The 21,473-nt window shown below is 46.6% G+C and overlaps 5 protein-coding genes across 5 annotated transcripts; 3 read left to right on the top strand and 2 right to left on the bottom strand.

Moving 5' to 3' along the window:
* Nucleotides 1–140: 140 nt before the first annotated feature.
* Nucleotides 141–6,525, bottom strand: AGABI2DRAFT_226824 (1,3-beta-glucan synthase; the record flags this gene model as incomplete). Its single annotated transcript, XM_006455293.1, has 12 exons — nucleotides 141–466; nucleotides 526–663; nucleotides 722–1,052; nucleotides 1,119–1,584; nucleotides 1,647–2,028; nucleotides 2,084–2,263; nucleotides 2,315–3,695; nucleotides 3,755–4,069; nucleotides 4,130–5,116; nucleotides 5,175–5,792; nucleotides 5,953–6,221; nucleotides 6,279–6,525. 12 exons carry the CDS (start codon nucleotides 6,523–6,525, stop codon nucleotides 411–413), a joined length of 5,370 nt encoding a protein of 1,789 aa, XP_006455356.1. The 3' UTR covers nucleotides 141–410.
* Nucleotides 6,526–7,121: 596 nt separating this feature from the next.
* Nucleotides 7,122–8,259, top strand: AGABI2DRAFT_194955 (hypothetical protein). The gene is made up of 6 exons (XM_006455292.1): nucleotides 7,122–7,283; nucleotides 7,331–7,493; nucleotides 7,552–7,730; nucleotides 7,786–7,887; nucleotides 7,939–7,974; nucleotides 8,028–8,259. Exons 1-6 carry the CDS (start codon nucleotides 7,173–7,175, stop codon nucleotides 8,100–8,102), a joined length of 666 nt encoding a protein of 221 aa, XP_006455355.1. The 5' UTR covers nucleotides 7,122–7,172; the 3' UTR covers nucleotides 8,103–8,259.
* A 2,816-nt stretch (nucleotides 8,260–11,075) lies between these two features.
* AGABI2DRAFT_194954 (hypothetical protein) lies at nucleotides 11,076–11,849 on the top strand. Its single transcript, XM_006455291.1, has 2 exons — nucleotides 11,076–11,303; nucleotides 11,358–11,849. The coding sequence occupies exons 1-2, from the start codon at nucleotides 11,299–11,301 to the stop codon at nucleotides 11,563–11,565; spliced, it is 213 nt and encodes a 70-aa protein (XP_006455354.1). The 5' UTR covers nucleotides 11,076–11,298; the 3' UTR covers nucleotides 11,566–11,849.
* A 1,480-nt stretch (nucleotides 11,850–13,329) lies between these two features.
* On the top strand, nucleotides 13,330–14,195 carry AGABI2DRAFT_76149 (hypothetical protein; the record flags this gene model as incomplete). Its single annotated transcript, XM_006455290.1, has 4 exons — nucleotides 13,330–13,443; nucleotides 13,497–13,579; nucleotides 13,976–14,078; nucleotides 14,133–14,195. Coding segments are annotated over 4 exons (363 nt in total), but the record flags the coding sequence as incomplete, so codon positions are not given.
* A 3,346-nt stretch (nucleotides 14,196–17,541) lies between these two features.
* On the bottom strand, nucleotides 17,542–17,824 carry AGABI2DRAFT_194953 (hypothetical protein). The gene has a single exon (XM_006455289.1). The coding sequence runs from the start codon at nucleotides 17,812–17,814 to the stop codon at nucleotides 17,632–17,634; it is 183 nt and encodes a 60-aa protein (XP_006455352.1). The 5' UTR covers nucleotides 17,815–17,824; the 3' UTR covers nucleotides 17,542–17,631.
* Nucleotides 17,825–21,473: the final 3,649 nt, after the last annotated feature.

Raw genomic sequence — 21,473 nt, 5'->3', positions numbered from 1 at the left:
TAACTCAATAACCTTTTACGTGGTTACATGCTGTTGCAAACACGCGGTCGCCGCTGTCACTACCTGCATGGCCGTGTTCATCGAAGTACACTTATGGGAGAGTTGTAAAAGATCCTGGGAATATGTGCTAATTATGTACTCCGTAAACCGCATCACTGTATTTGTTTCTAAATAACAAGATCGTGCTCATATTTGCCTTGTAGTACCTATGATAATAGACGTACACTAGATGTCCGCGTCATGAAAAGGGGAAAATATTAGGGATCCTATCGACAGCACACGACCGCCCTTGCACCAAAACAGTAAGAAAGAGCGAGAAGTCAAGTTGTCCGTAAGGAAAGAATGGTCCAACCCAATCGAGGGGGTGTATATATAAACATGAAAAGTCTATAAGGTCGTAAAAAATATCCTCAAAGTGATTGACAGAAAGAACAATCAATGTTTATACGGTCATGCAACAAAGCAGCTATCGGAAAAAAGATATCAATATCACAACAGAACGCCGAGATCGGAGTTATGACTCACGGATAGCAATTAGGGCAATGAATAAGGCAATGACGAAGACATAGAAAAGGCCGTATTTGATAACGATCCAACGGCGCTGCCTCCTCTGCTTGTTGGTGTACACGGGTGCACGAATCTGTTTCGAAGGTCGTAGCCAGACTAGAAGACACAATCACATCAGCAAAACTATACAAAACACAGCCGAGGAGCGACATACATAAGATGGTTGCATGGAAGCGATCAAAGTAGGGAACCAAAATCGGGGGAGTGAGCATGAACAGGATCATATGTCCAAGTATAAGGTCTGAACTCCATAAAGAAAGTTCAATGATCTTGACGATGAACTCTCTCGCGGGTTGCGACATCAAATGCGAGCCCAGTCCGCGGTTGGCCCATCTACCGGTCCACCATGCCCGGTTAGTCTCATCATGCTTGAATTCGCGGGTAAGGAAGACCGAAATTAGAATCTTGTGAATGGCTCTTTGAATTGCAATAACAGCAATAACACCAAGCACAACACGTGAAGCATCCCATCGCTCCAAGTACCACTAAAAATACAAAACAAAATAGCATCAGTCATCATCTATCCAATCTGGTTTACGAGAATTACGTACGAGGAACTCGAAGAACGCAATCATGCCAAGCGTTCCAAGCGCATGGGCAACGAAAGCCATGAACGATCCGAACTTGGGGAACACGGGATCGAGCATCGGGCCAAGGAAGACCGAGAAAATGAACAACACGAGCAACACCGCCGCATTGAAAACAATAGGACCCAGCGAGATAACAGCAATGCGGACGAGGCCGCTTGGCCCAAAGTTACCGTCTTCATCAGGGAAGGATTTGACGAACATATACGCAACGACGAAGAGGATAGCAAAGCAGACAGGGAAAATGATTTCCGACCAAATGACGGCTCTCCACCTAGCTCGAGGTACATCACCAGAAAGTTTCTCTGAAGGATGTCCGAGTTTCTTCTTCTTGTATCCGGTGATCATCGTGCGTGAGAGACGACAGTAACCAATCCACGAGTTATTGTGGGAGCGCGAGTTACCACGGCACATCCATCGTAAGAACTCACTAAGAATCACGCAATAACCTGTTAGAAGAAGAACTAATTACGGAAAGCAGAAAAAACTCACCGATAATCAATAACAAAGTCGGTAAACACAAACTGATGAGGGTTGAACAAGAACGGTGCAATACAAAGCGCAACAATCGAGACCCAGAAGTAGATGAGCCAATTCGTCCAGAACGTCAATGTCACATAAAGCAACATAATCAACGTTCTGAATCCGAGATAGATACTTGGCCCAGCGAACCGCGAGAACAGGATACTAAAGTAGATCCTCGTAGTCGCAAATCCACGTCCCGTAGCGATATATCGAGCACCACCAAATGTCAAGTTGCTCAAGATCGAGTGAGTATAAATCTGTGTGGAAAAGACCTCAAAGACAGGCGAAAGGGAACCAAATTGTTTAGCCAGACGGAAAACGGCTTTCCATGTACCACGTTCAACGAGTTCTGCAAAATAACATATAAGCATAAAGTAGCGACCAAACCAAAACAAAGGACGTACCTTGCAAGAATAGAGGCAAGAACGAGATCATGAACACCAAAAAGATACTAATGATACACCGATCGATCCACTCAAAGACCGGGACAAGGTTATAACAACCTCCCTGTCCACCAATCATTTGACCAGAAGGCGTGTACTGACAAATCCGGAGATTGGAGTTCAAGGTACCCAAGAAAACCACTACAAGACTATCAGCTCATTCAAAATATCAAGGGCAGGGAGGAGACTTACTGGTTGTAATGAAAGTGTGAACCGACAGAATGACCAACATGTTGTGAATATGGAAACCGGGGTGACCATAGTAGAACGTCAAGAACCGATCAATAGGCAACTGAGTTCCAAGATAGTAATACTCCCGACTCAACATCTGTTCACCCATACCCGTTCCAATCTTCGTCTGGAAGTTCAAAATCGTCCCAAAACCAAGATCACGACCCTTTCCACACTGATAATACTCCGTATGCTTGATCCTTCCACCCCTTCCAAAGGCATTCATACCCGCATAGATATCCTCGTTCAAATGCAATCCCTTTTGCGCCTTGGAAACACCTCCACGAGTGTTCATATACAGCCCATGCAAGAAATCAGGGTGTCCATAATGCAACTTTCCTCCGATCCAGGCCATCGATCTAGCAGCGAGCGTACCGAAAGTCTGTTCCTTTCCAGCAGCCAAATCTCCCAAAATACCAATATTCTCCGAAAAGATATACTCGCGGGCGCCGACAATAGCCACGGGAGGTTTCTTGAAGTCCTTGAGTCCCCATTGTAGGTAAGGACTCTGAGCCGGCGGGGCATATTCCTCGAACTCTCCCAACACGTTTCGAATCTTCAAACACTCCTCGAGATAGTTATCCTGGTTGGCATCAATGAGTTGCAAGTACTCTCCTCGGTAGAAGATGATCGCGTGGTTCTGATTATCCGATTTTCCATCTCCAAGAATCGGGTTTCCGGGGAGCTCAATACGGAATTTCGGACGTCTACGACCAGTCTCGGGTACGAATTCGGAATGACCATCGACGAGGCAAGAGAAGATCCTGGGATCACCACCTTCTTTCCTCGGCGGTTCCTCCTCCAAATACGCAATCTGCAAATCGGGATAGGCACGCAACAAGAACTCGGCATTCTCGTGCTCCTCTTTGTTGAACTTGGAATAACGCTGCATCGAAACCAAAAACTTGAACTTGCGACGAGCCATCCTTTCCAACTCCTGTTCCAGCCTATCGGTATTTCCACCATACATCTGCACGACTTCAGGATTCTCCACACGGTAAAGCAACTTGATCGCCTTGGAATAGTTCATCATACCCGATACCGTACGATAAAGCGTCTGAGCACGCAACGAAGCCCAAATACGTGTACGGAGAGTAAACTCGGGTGCGGCGCTCTTGAATCCAATAAAGTAGAACGGCAGATCATCGACCTTTGAACCACCCTCCTTCTCATTTGCAAACGGATTATTGCCATTGAACATCGCAGATTCTTCAGCCAAAATTTTGGTATCCTTGACGAAGTTCTCCCATTCGACCGGGTGCAACTGCTTGAGATATTCAAGAAGCGTAACACGGGTGTTCTGATCTTCTTCACGGATGATCTCACGAAGCGAAAGTAAAGTCTATAAATAAGTGAAATCAGTACCAGTGAAGAGTAGACGGCGAAGAAACAGGTTCGCACCTTCTCACTGTAGTGAGGGGTCAACACCGTGAATGTTGGCATGGCATGAACAGGTAGCGGTTCAGGAATGGCGATAGTCAAAGACTGTGCAAAGAACGAAATGCGACGCTCGGCTTCACTTCCAGGCGGGAAGAATTCCGGTTTTTTACCCTTATCACCTTGAGCAACGAAGAAGGCTGGAGCTCTCAAACTACGACGACCACCTGCTCCAGTATCCACTTGATGATAAAGTAGATTTTGGACGTGATTGATTGAAAGGAGATGTTCGCGATACATGGATATGATGATGGCATTCCAAATTTGCGAGACCAATACCTGACGAAAGAAGACGACACGTCAACTCTGGATCGAAGGATAATCAGATCGGGAACTTACTTTGGGTTTATACTTAACCTCCATATCCTGCGTAGCCAATAGTTTTGCGTAGATTCTCTTTGGCAACCGGGTATAGATATCCTTCCAAGGTGTCCAAATCGAGAGTCCGAGGGTGAAAGACCTCGCAATACTGAAAACCGTATTCCAAATGATATACCAGAGGAAAGTGTCCAAGAAGAAAAGGACCAAATCCATGATAAACATGATTGTCAAAGTAAATGCCGCTTGATTGGTACAAAGAGCGTCGCCAAAAATTCTATCATTGCATCCCTGAACCTTCATACCAACCATGACGGCAACAGGGAGACTGAAGGACAACGTCAGGTAAAAGTAAGATTCCGCGAATTTGCAGGCGAAAACGAGGAGCCAAAGCAAAATTGAACCAAAGCGTTTGGATTTGTCCAAGGCCGGATAACTGGCGGTAAAGGTCTGACTTGCAAGGTATTTGCGCGACTTTCCGGCCACACGATCACCGAACATGCGGCCTGAAGGGAAGACTGCAAACAGAACTGTTGCAACAACCGAGATGAAGAACTGGACGATACCCAAAATGAGGGCGACTGAACCACCACCCCCATTATGTTCAACAATTGCGATATAGACGGTAGGACCGCAGGTTAGAGCGAGAGTGATTAACAAGAAGATTAGTCGACGGGTGAGATGAGCAGTGTTGTTCCAGGTGGTAGGGATGTAAGAAAATTCGGCAAGAGTGGCGAGGATCATGATAACAGTAGCGACAGCACCTCCTAGGGCGGTTGCACTCCATGTCATGGCAGCGGATCCACCGGGCGGTAGGTAGATCCTCGGTGTGTTGTAAGCAGTATAGTAGAAAAACATGGATATATGAATGACCCAGATCCGATTGAAATTGACTATTAGGTGACCAAACGATCGTTTCTCATAGTAAGTCTTGTAAAAGGCCCGCTCCCAGTCAATTTCGTGGAATTTCATGAATCGCAGCGCGGGGGCAAGATCCACCAGTCGAGTCTATTATGTGATGAAGTAAGGAGGGAGGAAGGGTGAAGAACAAGTATCAAAGACCCACTTTGTTTCTGAGTGAGATACGTGCAATGCCCTCAGGATACCAGAAGAGCTGATTCACGTCATCGTAACCTATGATTTCGTCGTGGTCCCTTTCTCTTTTCACGAATTTTCCATCCATGACTTCATACCCCTGGTCGCGAATAAAACGATAGAGTGGCTTGATGACAGAACGCAAATATAAACCCTCAGGAACAGGATCAACACGACTTTGGCATTCAGGCGAACGATAATAGTCGTCGGCGCATTTGAAGATAAAGCACAGGCACTCTGGTACAAACCTCACTTGGGCACCTTCACCCCAGCAAAGCAAGTATAGAGCAATCTGCCGAAGTCGGTCGTATTGGCTCATGTTATTCATAGCCTGTCTCCACCGCTCCAATGCGGAAAGCAACGTTTTTTCGCTCGGCCTCTGTTGTTTGCCGCGTGTCGACTTTAGCCGATTGAGGCCCGGATTCTGGGTCTTGCCGATAGCGTCATCGAGGTCTAATTGCGCGGCGAAGTACCATTTACGATAGTTGGCATGATGACCACCAATATAGTCGGCATGCAGCGATATGAGAGCGTTGTTGGCAGGCATTCGGGAAGCACGACTATCGAGGAGTTGCATGAGGAAGTCGAACTGTAAGCGATGATGTATCAGTTTGATGATCACGGGGGGCACTAATAAGCGGCGACGATCTTTTTTTAAAGAAATAACGCAAGAAAGAAAAATGATAATGGGCAATTTCGGCGCACGGGGACAGTTCGCCATTAGAGGGGTGATGTGGTGAAATACTCACCATGTTACGCATCGAGTCTCTCTGAAAGCCAAACTTTTGGGTAAGGTCCAGGAAGATATCCTCAATTTCCTCCTTTGAGAGTGGGATGTTGTTTTCAGGAGTCCATGCAGGATAAGAGTCTCGCGATGCGCCCGGGACGGAGGATTCCAGGAAGGTCGGAGTTGAGGCATCGGGGAAGGGCACGCGGCCTTGCGGGCCTAGGGATTCGGAGGAAGGGGGGACATTGTACCGCTGGTAGACGTCGCCGTCTGAATCAGTGTCTTGAGGAGCTAGCGCGCAAGATTACAATCAAGCATTGCAGGCAAGGAAAATAGGGTGGAGCTCACGGTACATGTCGTAGGCAGGATTATTGTCATAATAGCCCGGCTCGTTGAGTGCAGGACTGCTGCCGTCTGAGGCATACGTTTCCCGATAGCCGTCTCTGCGAGTATAATCGATGTCGGACTCAGTGTCATAGTAACCGCGTCGTCCATGGCCATTTGCTGAGGAGAAAGGATCGTGCAAATGAGTGTCTGCGGAGGGAGAAGCAGAGGAATAACCCTCCTGGCTGATGCGCCCAGGCCGGGCAGACATTATTGGTGGTGGTGGTGAGAAGGGAAAGGCAGATTTCCAGGTGGCTGCCCTGACTCTCCCAACTAAACCACTATATAAGGCACTTCTCCGGCCGGCCATCGCCGCCCCCTCCATCTGCGTTCACACCGCCCTAACCGTTGCACCGCCGTCGACGCTCTCCTCGTCCTCCACCTGTCCCCCGCATCGTCCCCCATGGGACTACCATGGTCTTCTGAACCCGCCCGTAATAAAATAAAACAACATGAGGAGCCATGTGGTTGACAACATCACATTATTGCCAGCCGGACACTAGTAGTTCGCATCCACCATGTAGCCGCACTGCATAGCTCCTAGACCCCTTTTTGTTTTTTTGCAAAGTCTCCTGAGTGCGTTTAATTGCACATGGCACACATGTTTTACACACTCTCCAGTCTCATCAGAAAGCTGGCGTCCCGGCATTCGGAGTGGCGCTGTCGCTTGCAACCGCAGACAACCTAACAGAGAGAAAGACTGATCAACGAGGCAACTGCGCCCAGAAGCTACAGACAATTAATACCAAATAAACGTCATCAGTCATCATCCATGATGCATGACGCCCCAACCGGCTAAGCCCGCGTGAATCCAGCACAAAGCTCGACTTCAATTTCGGATTTTTCTAAAGGTCTACAATGCTTTCAATCGCTCGTACTGCTCTCCGTTCACGAACAATCCTGACCCGCGGCCTCGCAGCGCGCGCCGCGTCAGTACACACCCTTCCCCCACTTCCTTATGCATACGATGTACGTACCTTCGTCAAAGAATTACCACCTCCTACATGTTTCTTTAGGCTTTGGAACCCCACATTTGTGAAGAAATCATGAAACTTCACCATACAAAACACCACCAGACCTATGTCAACGGTCTCAATGCCGCAGAAGAAGCATACGCCAAAACCGACGACATAAAGGCGAAAATCAATCTGCAAAGTGCTCTCAAATTTAATGGTGGAGGTCCGCCTCCTTTCCCCTGAGTCGCCTAAAGCACCTCACGTATTTGTTTTTGAAACAGGTCATATCAACCACTCCCTTTTCTGGAAGAATCTTTCTCCTACCTCCGAACACGGTGGTAAACTCGGTGATGGCCCTCTGAAAGATGAAATCAACAATGCGTTTGGTTCGATTGACGAATTTAAAAAGAAGTTCAATGCCGCGACCGCCGCAATTCAAGGCTCCGGTTGGGGTTGGCTTGTACGCTCCCTTTATATTTCTCAATTGCAATCCACACACAAACAATCAATTCTAGGGGTGGAACTCGTCGACTCAACAACTTGAGATTGTCACCACTGCCAACCAGGACCCCTTGCTTTCTCATATTCCAATCATTGGCATCGACATCTGGGAACATGTGCGTCTTCCCCATTTGTTCTACAATATGTAACTCATGAAAGAAACAAAGGCGTTCTACATTCAATACAAGAACGTTAAACCAGACGTACGTTTTTTCCTTTAAATTTCCCCATTTTCTCACCACAATATCCCATACAGTATCTCAACGCCATTTGGAATGTCGTCAACTTTGAAGAAGCAGAACAGAGATTGCTTGCCGCAGCCAAGAAATGAGAATGAGTCTCATTCAAATTAGTACCGGACAGACGCAAGTTGGTCTTTTTGTCCAGTATGTTTTGAGAACCTTGTCGGAAAGTTCAAATACAGTCTTACTTTAGGTTCCTATAAGACACTTAGAAATATGAATTTTATCCGTACTCCTTGACAAGTCTTTCTAAGAAATGGATAAGCCTCTCAAAATCGTCACGCTCAGCTCGGATATGTCTACAACTCTGAACGCAAGCTCATTAGAGATGGTGACTAGGACCTCTACGTCGTATGAACGCTCTCGGATCGCCCCGGGCTTGCAGACCATGACTTGCCTGAGCCTAGCGGATTGGAAAGTAGGCTTCGGGTGGGTTGGCTCAAAGGCTGGAACTACTGCTACTGCTAAATAGAAAGGAATATTTTTTCAATAACAGAAACGTCGGTGAATGGCCAGTTTACAGACATGTGAATACCTGGAGATGACCTTTTAATTTACTTGGAACCGTATTTGCAATTCCCTTGCTCGCAACAGCAGTTTTCGCCCAGACATGGCAATCAATACCTGACAGATACCAGGCAGAACAAGGTCAATACCGGATCAAGTTACTCCACGCGTCTAAAGAGAAGGAACAATAGTGCATGTCTTTATTGCGGGATTTTACTGACGAAAACCCCAGTAAAAAAACAGTTATATATGTGAGTGGTGACTGCCTTTGGAATTGCAAAATCGTTCATGAGGGAACTAAAGTTCCGAATTCTTGTCATCTCAGAAGAAATAACCTTCCATCACGCCAAGTTTCTGCCAAGTTTTAATTTCCGTCCTCTCTCCCTCTTTCCTCCCGCGCTGGTGGGTTGGGTGTAGTGCTATGTTTAGATATCACTCCCTCAAGGACTTTGATGGTGATTCAATTTCCGCGCTGGTGCATGTAGCTGATGAACGTGCATTTCTCTTAAGCTAAGATGCCTGCATCCTGGTCACCACAATAAGTCCACATAACCCCCACGTTTCAAAACGTGTTGCATGTGCTTAAAATCCAAAACAGGTATAAAAACTCCTTCACAAAATAAGGCAGGTCCTGATCTCTAATAGGGACGAGACGTGGGGTCCACATGGGAAATATTTACGCCGGGTCTCTAACAGGTATTGCGCTCTCTTAGAAGAGTCTTTTTAAACTCGAGGTGAAAAAGAAATTCCACGCGAACCCACGCTGTGTTCGTTTAATTAATCCGTACAGTAAGTTATATGACCTGACCCTTCCTTCGTCGGACATCACTATCAGACGCTTAATTTCACTACGGTCGAAAGAAAGAAAGAAATTGAGCCTAGAAACATTGGATGCGATACAATCGTCATCGAGAGTCCACAATTAATCACCGTAGGTGGACTCTTTAACTCGTCGCACGCCTTTTTTGTAGCCTCAAGTCACTCCGTCTCTCAATGATACTAAGAAAAACAACCCATCATCACATTTTCTTCAAAGTTGGAGGAGTCCCGGGGGAGCTGTTTATTCTGTTTCTGAGAAGCCAATTTCTGACACGGCATTTCAGATACAGGTTCGGGCTTGGATGCATTTACTCATCATTTCCGAGTCCTACAAAGCCGGGGCCTCACTCAAAGTGTACTTGCCCGAAATGACCGAGGTTGCATTCGCGGAGTCTCTTCAAAGATCTCGAACACTGGCTGTATCACCAATCAAGAAGTACATGGTTGTACACATAAAGGTTAGTGGTGCCACACCGGTGGTGGTAGACAAGAACCTAAGCTTAGGGCTTCTAGAGTCTTTGTCGAAGTCTGGATAACTCCAATAATTCCTTTCAGCGTCTATTTCGCGGTTTTGCGAAGTGTTCAGACTTCCTGTTTTGTCAAGATACTTACGATATTACGCAAGGTATTCACAATCTTCTCTCTGCTTTTGGTCACGGTGACCCAGTCAAAAGACTCAAGACATCTCCCTGGCACTCAATGATTATCACCTCCAAAGAATCTCACCCCGACTTTCCTTATTTCAATGGAATTTCATATCACTTTGACGCCTCATCTGCTTTCCCTATGATAAATCAAACTTTGCCGGTAAGAGCCAGTATTGAATGAAATTAATCAGGTTTAGGGGCTTTCGTACAGACGGCTAGGAATGTTCGAAGGAACAAAGAACACGCTTGAATGGAAAGGCGGCCCCGTTTTCGCCTCCGCCTTTTCATAAGCATCAGTCACAGGCTGACGATGTCACTCTAAAGAAATTAGGGACATCTACGGCAGATCTGCCGGTGAATGTCAAGGGCCATTATGGATTATTGATTATGACTTTACTGTGATTAGAGAATTTGCAGTCAGTGTTGTGAGCCACGAACCGCACTGAACTCTTTTAATGGTATGACAGCGGTAATAGTTACGAGTGAACGATCATTTCCGAAATGTTTAGCGTTAAGAGCCCTAGCAAATGACGATTTGACAGGCTGAAGGTTAACGGTACCGAACCTCATCATTTCTAAGTTCTTTATCGTCAATGCGCGTTCTCCTCGTAGCTCGCTTGCTCTCAAGATTCCTGATATTCCCTTACCTGACATCTATGACGTCATTCCAGCTTTCGGGTCAGCTAATGACCGTCGTCGATATTTGTACCCCTTTATGATGATGATCATGGGTCTACTCCGATACAAAATGCCGCTTGCGCTGAATCAGTTCCGTGATATGAATGTATTTCAAAATTTTATAGACCATTTCGTATCAAGTGCCCATATTCCACTGTACTGTCACCCGGCCTGATCCTAGTGCAGTTATTCAATACTAACCTAAATGAAGAATCAAGGCAAGTCTGCTCTAGAGCCTCTATTTTCAGTCGAGAACTATTACTTAAGCTGATGGTGATCACAACATCTAATCATAGGATGCGTGGGATAACGTCAGAAATTTCTTGTTAGTACTCCCTGAGCACGTTTTTCTAGCAGTCACGATTGCAGCGGCTGACCGTGGTGTTCTCGTGGACTCTTTCATCCAGGCAACCCCTCCCTTTCTCATTCAGTAGAACGCGTTCCTTGTATGAGTGACTATGACACCATGATAATCGTCCTCCGAGGTTTCAATGTATAATACGGAGAGAAGGGTAGGATAGTTGGGAGTTCCCTTGCGTTTTAGGGATCGCAGAAGTGACCTATACTAAGGTCCAGGCCGATCATCTGAACCCTGCTGGCATCTGCCCTTGTCCTCCTGTCGAGGTGTTGCTCTATGACGTGAGTCGCACCCTACGCTTGTACCACATGTTATCGATTAAACCCAATCACAAGTATTCCGAGGATAGAAGGAAACCTTGGCGAACCCTCAGAAGTTTGCACAGGTTTTGCTGAACTAAGGATACTTGCCTATTTTAATACCAGGACACTACGTCAGCCTGATCACTCGCAGACAAACGTCTCCTTCGTCTCTATTTCCTCTCACAACGTCATTTGCCACCAGACGCGCCTTCCAAATTCCCCAGACCTGGGGTCGATCTAGCTTCTCGAATCTATTCAATCGACTCCTATGATGCGCGAAATGCCGATGCCAGGGCCTAGTACATGATACAGAATTTGCTAAGTAGAATCACTCTAAGCTGTTATCAGGATTATTCACAAGGAGTGAAAACAGCGATAATGACAATACGCAATAGACATGAAAAAGAAGGCTTATGGAGAGATGAAACCACGGAATTTGCTGTGGGATTGTGGCTTCTCTAGGTCCTATCTCCAGTGACAACCCTAAGCAATCTTCATAACTTACAAACATAGGCGTTTCCATGTACGGAAATTGTCCACGTTTCTCCCGTGAACATTCCACATGTGCTTTTAATCTCGCGGATGAGACAGGTGTCATGTATGGGATACTTCTGACATCTTCAATCGTCACCAGTGCCACCAATACTGCAAGGCGCAATCGACGTAATTCATGACCCTATGGTGGAAAGAGTGTCAGGCGACAACCCAGGACTACCGACTTAATAGGCGGCTGATGATTTCGGCCCGAGTAGAGAAGCCTTCTGCGCATTTTGTGGTCAATGAATTGAGAGTTGAACTCCGCCAGCAATGTATTAGGTGAAGCTGAATTCTTATTTCATCATCTAGTCATTGATTTTTAGCTATCCTTCGGAATTCGCGATAAATTGTCCAAGTTTTTGGGCCAAGTAGGTTCACTGGAGTCTAGATTCACGGAACTTACTTTGTAACACTTTGTGGGCGTCGAGTCAACATTTGGTGGCGAGATTCGAAGAGATTAAAGGGAAGCAATTTCCGAACTTGGTGTTGTTAGCTGCATGTGAGTAATGATAATTGTATCGTTTTCATCAAGCGCTCCGTAAATTCGAACAGCGACTACCCCGATATCTAGTTAATGAAACATCGTTACATTGAGTTATTAAGGGAGCAAAAAGTAAGCTAAATGAAAACGTAACATATCGGGAGGGAGGATCGTCGGGAGAGTCGGATCGACCCAGCATGTAGCCAGGCGGACACAGCCTATATCGGTTCCAGATCTATAACCTAGGTTGATAAAGGCCTCTTTCCCCCAGCTTTCGAGTATGTCGACCTTATTCAATTCTCTTCCCTTCATCTCTGATGTACTCACAAATGTTCTATCACACGCAAAGTCCATCTTCAGGACAGGATCATGGTCTAGATAATCCACAAATTTCAAACAATGCTTCTCACAACGTAAATCCTATTCTCGTCAACCGCCGTATCTACTGCACGTCCGGGCAATTTGCTGGTCATTTTGTCCGTTACGAGCTCGAGGAAGTACAGAGAGCCAGCCTTGGACGCAAGTAATTCTTGTTGGGGTGCCTTTGTCTTTTCGCTTTAATTTCATATCATGAAATAGGTATGCCCGTGTCGACAGACGGCCGCTGGATCCTCCGCCGGTGGTGCTCGTCAAGATATGGAGATATTGTCCTGAGACAGGAAGTGAAGAAGAATATGACTACGAGTAAGTCGGTTTCATTTCGACGGTAACTAAGATTGCCGGACTGAAGTCAATTTCAGTGATGTGTTGACGCATGGGCTGCTCTGTACAGTTGATTTGTTCCGTGTCCCTGCCCCTGCCAAGCCGTCAAAGGACTCGCCCCCATATACGGCGGCGAATTCTCGCACTCAAAAGGCAACACAGACGGGCGACGGATTTGTGCACTTCAACCCTCCTGGACTCACATTGACCGAGTCGCTAGCTTCTTCACCACCCTACCATCCACATTCTTACGGATCACCAGACATCGTAAATCGCCATGACGGGATGTATTACCTTTTGGAGTCATCCAAAAATACCACATGTTTGGTTGGAGCAACCTTTGTCCAACCAGTCCACGTCGAATTGTCTGGCCAAAAAAGCATCGTCTTCGTGTTCTCTGTATGTCATAATACACTTTTTTCCCTGAACGCGTGTTTATCCCCTTTGTAAAGGATCTCGCTGTCAAAAGCGAGGGAACATTCACTCTCAGATATCGAATCTTCGATCTCTTCTCACCCACTCCGGACCCGCGGGTGTCGCAATCTCCACCGTCGACAGCATATCACGGTTCACCTAGTTCGCATTCTATATCACCAACGCTCTCCCATGCTGTTCCGTCGCCGCCACTGCCAACTCCTGCAATTGTAGCAACGACACACTCTACAAGGTCATGTCCTATTCAAATTGTTTCTGATCCTCGGCCTCTTCAAACTCATCTCCACGCTCAACTTCACCCTCACAATCACACACAAGCTTCACAACCGCCGGTAACAAATCCATACCCGGACCCAGATCAAGGCTACAGTGCTCCCCACGCCCTTCCATACCAAACTCGTCGTCGTCTCACAGACCCTGGAGAGGTTCATCAAGATTTACAGGCTCAATTAGCACCCCCCGATTCTCATCCAAGGGTCGAACCAGAAGATCACAGCACAACTTTCAATATCCTTGCCGAATGTTGGGCTAAAGGTTCATTTAGGATCTATAGCACCAAAGAATTTCCTGGTTTGCCAGCTTCCACTGAATTGACCAAGGTACAATCCCTTCTCATTATACACAAGTTTATGATGGATTGACATGGTTTCAAGCATCTGGCAAGATGGGGTGTAAGGTTGAATATACGCGAGACAGAACGTAGAAGGAGACGCAGGTCGGTTATAGACGATGAAGAGGAGTTTTTTGATATTGCCGTAGGAGAGACCGGCGAAGCGGCGAGAGATCAAGCAATGTCGCAGCACAAAACCATGGTCGCCGAACCAAGACCTCATGCTCGAATGAAAATCGCCTCCCAATCGAAGTCGTTGTCTCCTAGACTCTCACAGGAGAAACGGGCCTGTGCGATGACATCCACTGACCAGCGCCAACAGTGGACAAGTTATGAGGGTTGTGATGGTGAGGATTCTGGAGAGAATCCGGATGAAAAAGGCGATACCGTAACATTTGCGCTCGATGACAATAATCTGGTTCGGCCAATGTCGTTGACTGGAGTTGAAAGTCATCCAAACTCGCATCCAAGCTCCGCTATGAATAGATTCAATCCGTCCCACACACGGACCCATCAACAAACGCAATCTCAATGTGGCCGTAGTGCAATGCAACAGTCATATAACGCTCACCCGAACTCGAATGTCAGGCCTCCTATTCCTGGATTGAATGGGTTCGGCTCGCAGTCTGCGAGTCAAGAAGCCTTCCTAAGATACGCCAGGGCGAGGAAAAGGGACTCCAACGGCTCGAGTAGCTCTGGATATTCTGTCGGAGATTCAGAACTGCACGGAATGGGTTATTCATATTCTTTTGAAGCCAATCGAGGATTGAATGGTCAAAGTTGACTCAGAGGTCCGTCGAGAGGCAGGGCATCAAGGAACGGGGGATGGGGTTTGGTTGAGTATAGCGATTTTTGTACGCGGAGAGGAGACGACAGTGTCGATAGTTCTTCTGTTTTGATAGTGCCTTGTTGATGTATCGTCTTGAATCAATCTGACCATATGTTCCGTTGCCAATCTTATTTCCACTGGGTAGCACAGTTTAGTTTGATTTTGTGAAGATATCAAAGATGATCTTGGGATCTGGATACCTAAATTTAAATCCTTTAGAGCGACGTATATCTAACGGCATATGAACGTCACGTCGCGTACCTAGGTATAATTTTGTATCAGCTTTGTCGAACCGGATCCACGGCGAAGTGTTATATCTTCTGAATACAGCGACAAAAACGATATCTCCGCTCGCGTATCTTCTTCAAGTCTGCATTTGGGATATAAGCGAAGCTTATGTATGAGTAAACAATAAGCATTTAAGCATTTGGCCAATCTGCTGGATGTGTGGAATGGCACAGAACTGCCCAAGATCCAGTACTTTGGCTACAATCGGACCCGGAGCCGAGGAGCGGATTGATTTCGTGGTTCCTGAGACACTCGGGAATGATAGCCTGTTCACTATTCAGCTAATCGTGTGGAGGAATGATGAATATATGACATGAGGGGGTTGGGGATACGTTCGAGTCAGTTTACGAGTCCTTCATAAGTTTTTCTTGAAGCTTGAGACTCGTCATACCTAATCTGAGATAAATGGCCGTAAATAGAAATAAAGAAATAGAAAAGAAAAGAAATTATTAGTAAGCATATGTTTTCCTACATTAAGCTTCCAGACCATCATCGTGGACGACATCCTCACAGTCTGGCAGAGTCTGGCTTGCGACTCGTGCGAGGGTTCAGAGTAGGAGTGGTCACTGGTTAGTCATGTATAAGTGCTTGCTTTGAAATCCGGTTACTCGATACGAGCGCGTTAACAACGACGTACGGCCTTGACTCTCCCTTACAAGATCCGGGAGAGTAAAGGACGGAAGATCTTACGCATAACCAAAGGGGACATACTCATATATTACTCGAACCCACCGCATACGTAAGCTAAGTTCACTCACATTGAATGGACCATTTCGAAATTGTCCCTTACTTCTATTGCTTCTAGTTGCAAGTGAATAGAATCCTGAGTAGCTTTCGAATAAGGACAGAAATTCACGCTAAAACATCTTCTGCGAGTCAAGGCCCAAAAACACAAGTGCACAAGTGCGATGCATTGATGTAATCAAATTGTACAGATATGGTCGTCATGTCTCGCAAGGCCGCGCAAATAAGTATACGGCTCAGGAGTGCAAGAGGTGTGACGGCCAATGAGGAGCTCGTAAGTATGAGGTGTGAAAACTAGCGACCCTAGCGCAAATATGAATTGACATTCTGACCCTTAAACTAGAAGCCAATCACCTCCTTCGTTTTTCCCCCGCCTTTTTTCGTCCTGACTATCCTCGTACTACCTTATATCTCCATACTTGTTGCGTTCGGTATACTGTGGGTCGACCGCTGTCGCATCTGCCTTTTTTCAATCGTTAATTTTAATACTCTTCCAGGAAACACCATTCCCATATACGTACTACTGTACCGTTTAAAAGCAGCTTTCCGCCATTAATTTTTTTTCTCGTGAGTGAGCTATTTTCTTTTTCTGTTTGCTCTGTTATTGATTGACGGCCAAATATTCCAGGAGTCCTCATATTGAAACTTGCATGCCGCTAAGTTCCTGCGTCGCCTAACACCACCGAGCTAGACTAGTCGGTGTCCCAACATGTTAATCAAACTCCTACCCGCCCCACCTCATCCCAGCGTTCTTTTTAATATCAGTTTTGAAGACTTGCCAGATGGATTACCTCTACCTTCGACATGGGCAGCGTGCCTTTCCAAACTCATATACGATGAGCTTTCAGTGCCCATATATCAACATGCCCTGGACAAGGCATCATTCCTTCCTTGTATCCTCGAGGAAGTGACGTTTGACATGCCTACCTATCTCGTAACCTGCCGGTTTATTGACGGAAGTATCGAAGAATGGAAATTCGACCTAGGAAACTCGCCACCGAACCTGGGCGCCAAATGCTACCAGGTTCTAGAGAGCGTGGTAGATGATGTATGCTTGAGCACACTACAATCCGAGAGGGAGAGAGAACGGGAGAAGAAAGAAAAGGAGAGAGAATTGGAACAAGAAAGAGGAAGACAGAAGTCGCTACCGATGCCTCCCTCATCATTGACGAGGAGCTTCAAGCATAAGAAAAAGAAGTCGCTGCTTATGACTATCGTCTCTGGCCTTTCGACTCTCAAGTAGGCTTTTCTTATTCCCTAAATTTCGTGCATAATTTGACTCATGAAGCCGTAAATGCAGTTCAATGATCAATCTTTCCCTCCCTTCACCCACAATGACGCCGTCATCCTCCTCCGCTTCAACTACTTCGTTACCTTCATGCATGAACCATTCACCCATTCCTCTGCCATATAGTCAGAAGCCCGAAATATCTGCTCAGGAGATGACCCCACGCTTCCTCCGCCGCAGAGCTCGCTCTTCTCTTGTGGACGCCTTCCGACTCTATGTCATCCATGAACTTAATCAGCGACTCCCTCAGGGTGGTTATTACGTCTGGTTACTCAACAGTCTTCTTAAAGATGCCAGAGAAAGCAGAAACGCCTTCCTCACAAGAGAAAGGGAATGTCAACGCCAACGTGAGAGTTTTGGGCTTTCAGGGCTACCGTCATCTCCTCGCCCAAGTTACGCCTCAGGTTCCTCGTCTACCAGCTCTATGTCGCAAATCACCTTCGGAAGGAAAAAGTTCAATAGGAGACATATCCGAGGACCTTCAATCGAGACGGAGATGTTTTCGGCTACCACAGCTTGCGAACCCCCCACTTCGGATGATGAATTGGATGAAACTGATTCTGCACGATATGGCATAGCTAGGAGTGATGAATTTGATGACGATACAGATAGCACCGAGACGGAGACTGATGGGAGTTCCATTCAGACTCCTAGTTCTTCTCATTTTACGCTTCCTCTGCCAACGAGTTTGCCTTCAGTGCCAGCTTCTCGAGATCTAAACTCCTTTATGGCGCCAAAAACTTCTCTGTCGCCCGCGCATGGTCGATCACGATTGCGGCCTCCAATCCCTGGTCCTCACCCGGCTGACGTCCAAATCCGAACCCTCACTCAGTTAATCTTGCTACACACATCTCATTCTGCTAGAAGTGCACATGACGAATGCGCTCGACTTGATGCACTTGAGGTCCGAGGTCGGCGTCGCGCTTGGTTAAACCGTGCGTTGTGTCATAGTGGGTTGAAATTAAAAGCTCCTCCTGGTGGACGGGTAAGTACTAATTTACAACGGATGGAGATTGGCATGGGTGCGGGGCACGGTGGGCTGGGATTTTCTATCCCTATCCGGAGGAGTTCATTGGGAATGTGGGTTTTGACCGCGGAGGATGTGGACTTTGACCCTGTTGTGGTTCAAATGCACGAAGAGCAAGAGAGTACAAGTAATGAATCGGGGCAGAGGGATGCAATAATGCTTGAAGAGGATGAAGTACATTTGGTTGGCGGTGACCGGTTTACTGGCTATGACGAGCGAAACGGGATTGAACCGAAGAGGACCAAGATCTCTGTGCCGTCGAACGGTATCCAGCTCTTCCCTGTGAACGAAACAGAAGAGAAGGAAGCCATTCATCGCTCAAATTTGCTATCCAAGTCACCGGACTCCATTGAGTTTGCTGATGATGACGATGCCTCTGCCGAGTTTGGTGGCATTAGTTTGGATCAATATGATGATCTACGAGGACTTCAGATGGACCTAGACGTCGTCACTGGTGTTGGTTTTGAAATGGATTCCAGTGATGAGGAAGATATTGATGCCGAGATCAATATGTCAAATTCTCTTCTTAGCTCTGACGGCGAAATACCCGAGGAAGGTATCTGTGTTACTCTGGATATTCCTCGACCAATGGCTCTATACGCTCGCTCACCCCATCTCCTGTTTGGAAAAAAGGGGAACCAACGACAGAACGTAAAAGTTTCTGGTGGGGCGCATCTTGTGCATGATTTTCCCGACCCCGACTCCATGCCGCCAAGGTGTTCAACTCCAATTCCCCCTGCTTCGCCTGACTCTGGATCTGATCAGGCATATGATTCATTTGATGCCCCAGCGCCCCAGCCCGGGAGCTTGATATCCCCGGCGGAGTCGAAAGAGTCACCACATTCAAGTTGTTCCTCTACTGCAGCCCACCCAGCCCATACACCTGGTTCGCGAGGGACCTCTCCCATCCCTTCCTCGGTCCCTGCTTCTCCCGACAAAATATTTTGTCAGTCATCTTCCTCAACAGAACTCGACCTCGAATCTGGCATGTATGCGCGGTTTACGAAAGTGGAACGAGGGCTGACTCCGCAAGAGATTGATGTCAACGAAATAGGCGAATTGGTATCCAGGACAAACGGAATAAGCTTGAAAGGGGATGCAAAAGAATTCACTTTTGCTATGAGTTTGCCTTCGAAGTTGTTATCGTCGAAATTTGGCGGGGTCACTTTTGCTGCTATAGGTCAGACAAAGGCATTTGGTGGTTGCGTAAGGGGTGCACTAAAGGCACGCGGCTCGCTTCCAGGCGTTGTTGAAGAAAATGTGGCGGTAGAAGACATGGAAAAGGGGGCCTCGTGGGTTTGACCAGGAGACCTGCCACATAATCAACTGTGGAGGCAAGTGTTCGTAACGAGCCGGTGGGTCAAGAGTGCTCGTGTGCAGCTGCCCATTGGAGTTACCAAACTGTTGCCTGCGATCATACCATTTCTCGGTTTAGTGCCCCTCTTATGAAGATTAAGCCTCCAAATCCTCACGACTCGAAATTTTGGAATCATACTGCGCCCGTCATTCGACCCCGTAATTCGACCAACTACATCCACTCTTTGGTTTGTTCATGAAACACGATCGTTGTTTTTATTTTATACCCCCTCTGAACTAATTGTTTTACATTTTCGTTGTTCATCATCTAATTGCCTACTATCACTTGTGTAGGCTTAGTTTCGTTCATCTTCCAGTGGAAAATTGCGTTGTATCATAGCCATTGCTCTTTCGTCATTCTTCGCTTTTGTGACATTGCCATAAGTTGAAATACCCTAGTCTTCTTTATGTCACTGCCCTTTGATACCCCTCGTTTGACACTTTCACTTCAAGCGACCATCCTTCATTTTGACTTCTCGATATGGTTTTGATTCACCCCGTGTATTTGTAACTAAGATATAAGAAACATAAGTACTTCCCTAAGTTCATGCTCGAATATAGTTACAAAAAAAATATCCTTTGCTCCCAATCCACAGGCTCAAGGTGAAGACTTTCAAGCAGCAAGGCCCATTCTAATCCTATTTGAACGCTGACTGGCAGAATGTAGTAAAGCAATTCAACGTAGTGATAAACTAGGCTGTAGGAAAAGAACTCACTGGAGCGATTTCAATGTCAGGCAATGCATCCACTTGTCCTTGAAAAAACTACCACGTATATCCAACGATGCGCTGGAGATGGTAATATACGTTTGTATCGCTGGGTCGAGAATCATTCCTGTACCCCAAATGAGCCAAAGTAGGAGTTGAATAACCATTGTCTACGGTTGTTTCTCCAGGGACAACATAGAGTGGCTCATAGGAACTCGGAATGTAGTCGACACATCAAAGTGAACTTGCTATGATACAGATCAGGACTACATACGCCGAAAAGGTGCAAAAACTCATACCAAGTTGCTACCGACAGCAGGGAGATTTTTGTGGACTGGGACATCGTGCTCCTTGAGATGCTCAGCAGGGCCAATGCCGCTCAACATCAAAACTCGTGTACGAAATACCCCAGCACAAACGATAACCTCGCGATCACGCATGACGACGTTCTTCTTCCTATGAAATCAATCTATGACTTCGAGTCTTCAAACCCCTCTACTAACGGTGTAGCATCGCGCTGCTATTATCAACCCTCTGCCGATTGCGTTTGTCACGATGGGTAACTTTTCACGCTCCAGAACTAGTTCCGCCGAGAGGAAAGCGCGATTGGTTGGATTTCTGTATTGTTCCCTGTCTTGTGTGAACTGGCCTCGTCCAATACAGCTCGTCGGATTCTTCGGCGAGCTGAGATCCTCAGAGTGTAAAATGCCTAACGATTTACGAGCTTCAATAAGCCTTAAGAGGTTCTTTGTTAGAAGCGTCTTCTGATATATAATGGGTCGCATTCAACTCACCGGGAGAAGGTAGGGAAATACAGGGGATCTCTCCTGTTCGTCCATTCAACTGGGATATCACCGGGAAAGTTAGGACTCTGACAAGCACTCACCACTGAAAAATCTCATCAGTCTTCCCCGTGAACATTGTCCTCGTCTTGCCCGTCCAATAAATTTCCGACTTCCTGAAAAACCACTCAACTTCCTTCCAAAGTTCCAACCTCAACTGTCACAAACACTTTCGTACCGGAAATCATATTCTTCTGGCGGACCCTTGATATAGAGCATGCCATTGATACGGAAGATCCGCCTAGACCTGATCCCCGAATCAGCCTGAAATCCTTGTTAAGTTCCGGCTTGTATTCCGACTTC

The sequence above is a fragment of the Agaricus bisporus genome (genome assembly GCF_000300575.1).
Source record: "Agaricus bisporus var. bisporus H97 unplaced genomic scaffold AGABI2scaffold_10, whole genome shotgun sequence".
NCBI lineage: Eukaryota > Fungi > Basidiomycota > Agaricomycetes > Agaricales > Agaricaceae > Agaricus > Agaricus bisporus.
Note: the sequence above shows the minus strand (reverse complement) of the source record. Positions and strands in the feature narration are given on the sequence as shown.

What these genes read in the sequence shown, in the direction of transcription:
- AGABI2DRAFT_194955 (XM_006455292.1), top strand. Translation starts at nt 7,173, where the DNA reads ATGCTTTCAATCGCTCGTACTGCTCTCCGTTCACGAACAATCCTGACC. An exon ending in TCTCAAATTTAATGGTGGAG is followed by an intron (nt 7,494 to 7,551) that starts GTCCGCCTCCTT and finishes TTTTTGAAACAG; the next exon opens with GTCATATCAACCACTCCCTT. An exon ending in ACAAGAACGTTAAACCAGAC is followed by an intron (nt 7,975 to 8,027) that starts GTACGTTTTTTC and finishes TATCCCATACAG; the next exon opens with TATCTCAACGCCATTTGGAA.
- AGABI2DRAFT_194953 (XM_006455289.1), bottom strand. Translation starts at nt 17,814, where the DNA reads ATGCCATATCGTGCAGAATCAGTTTCATCCAATTCATCATCCGAAGTG.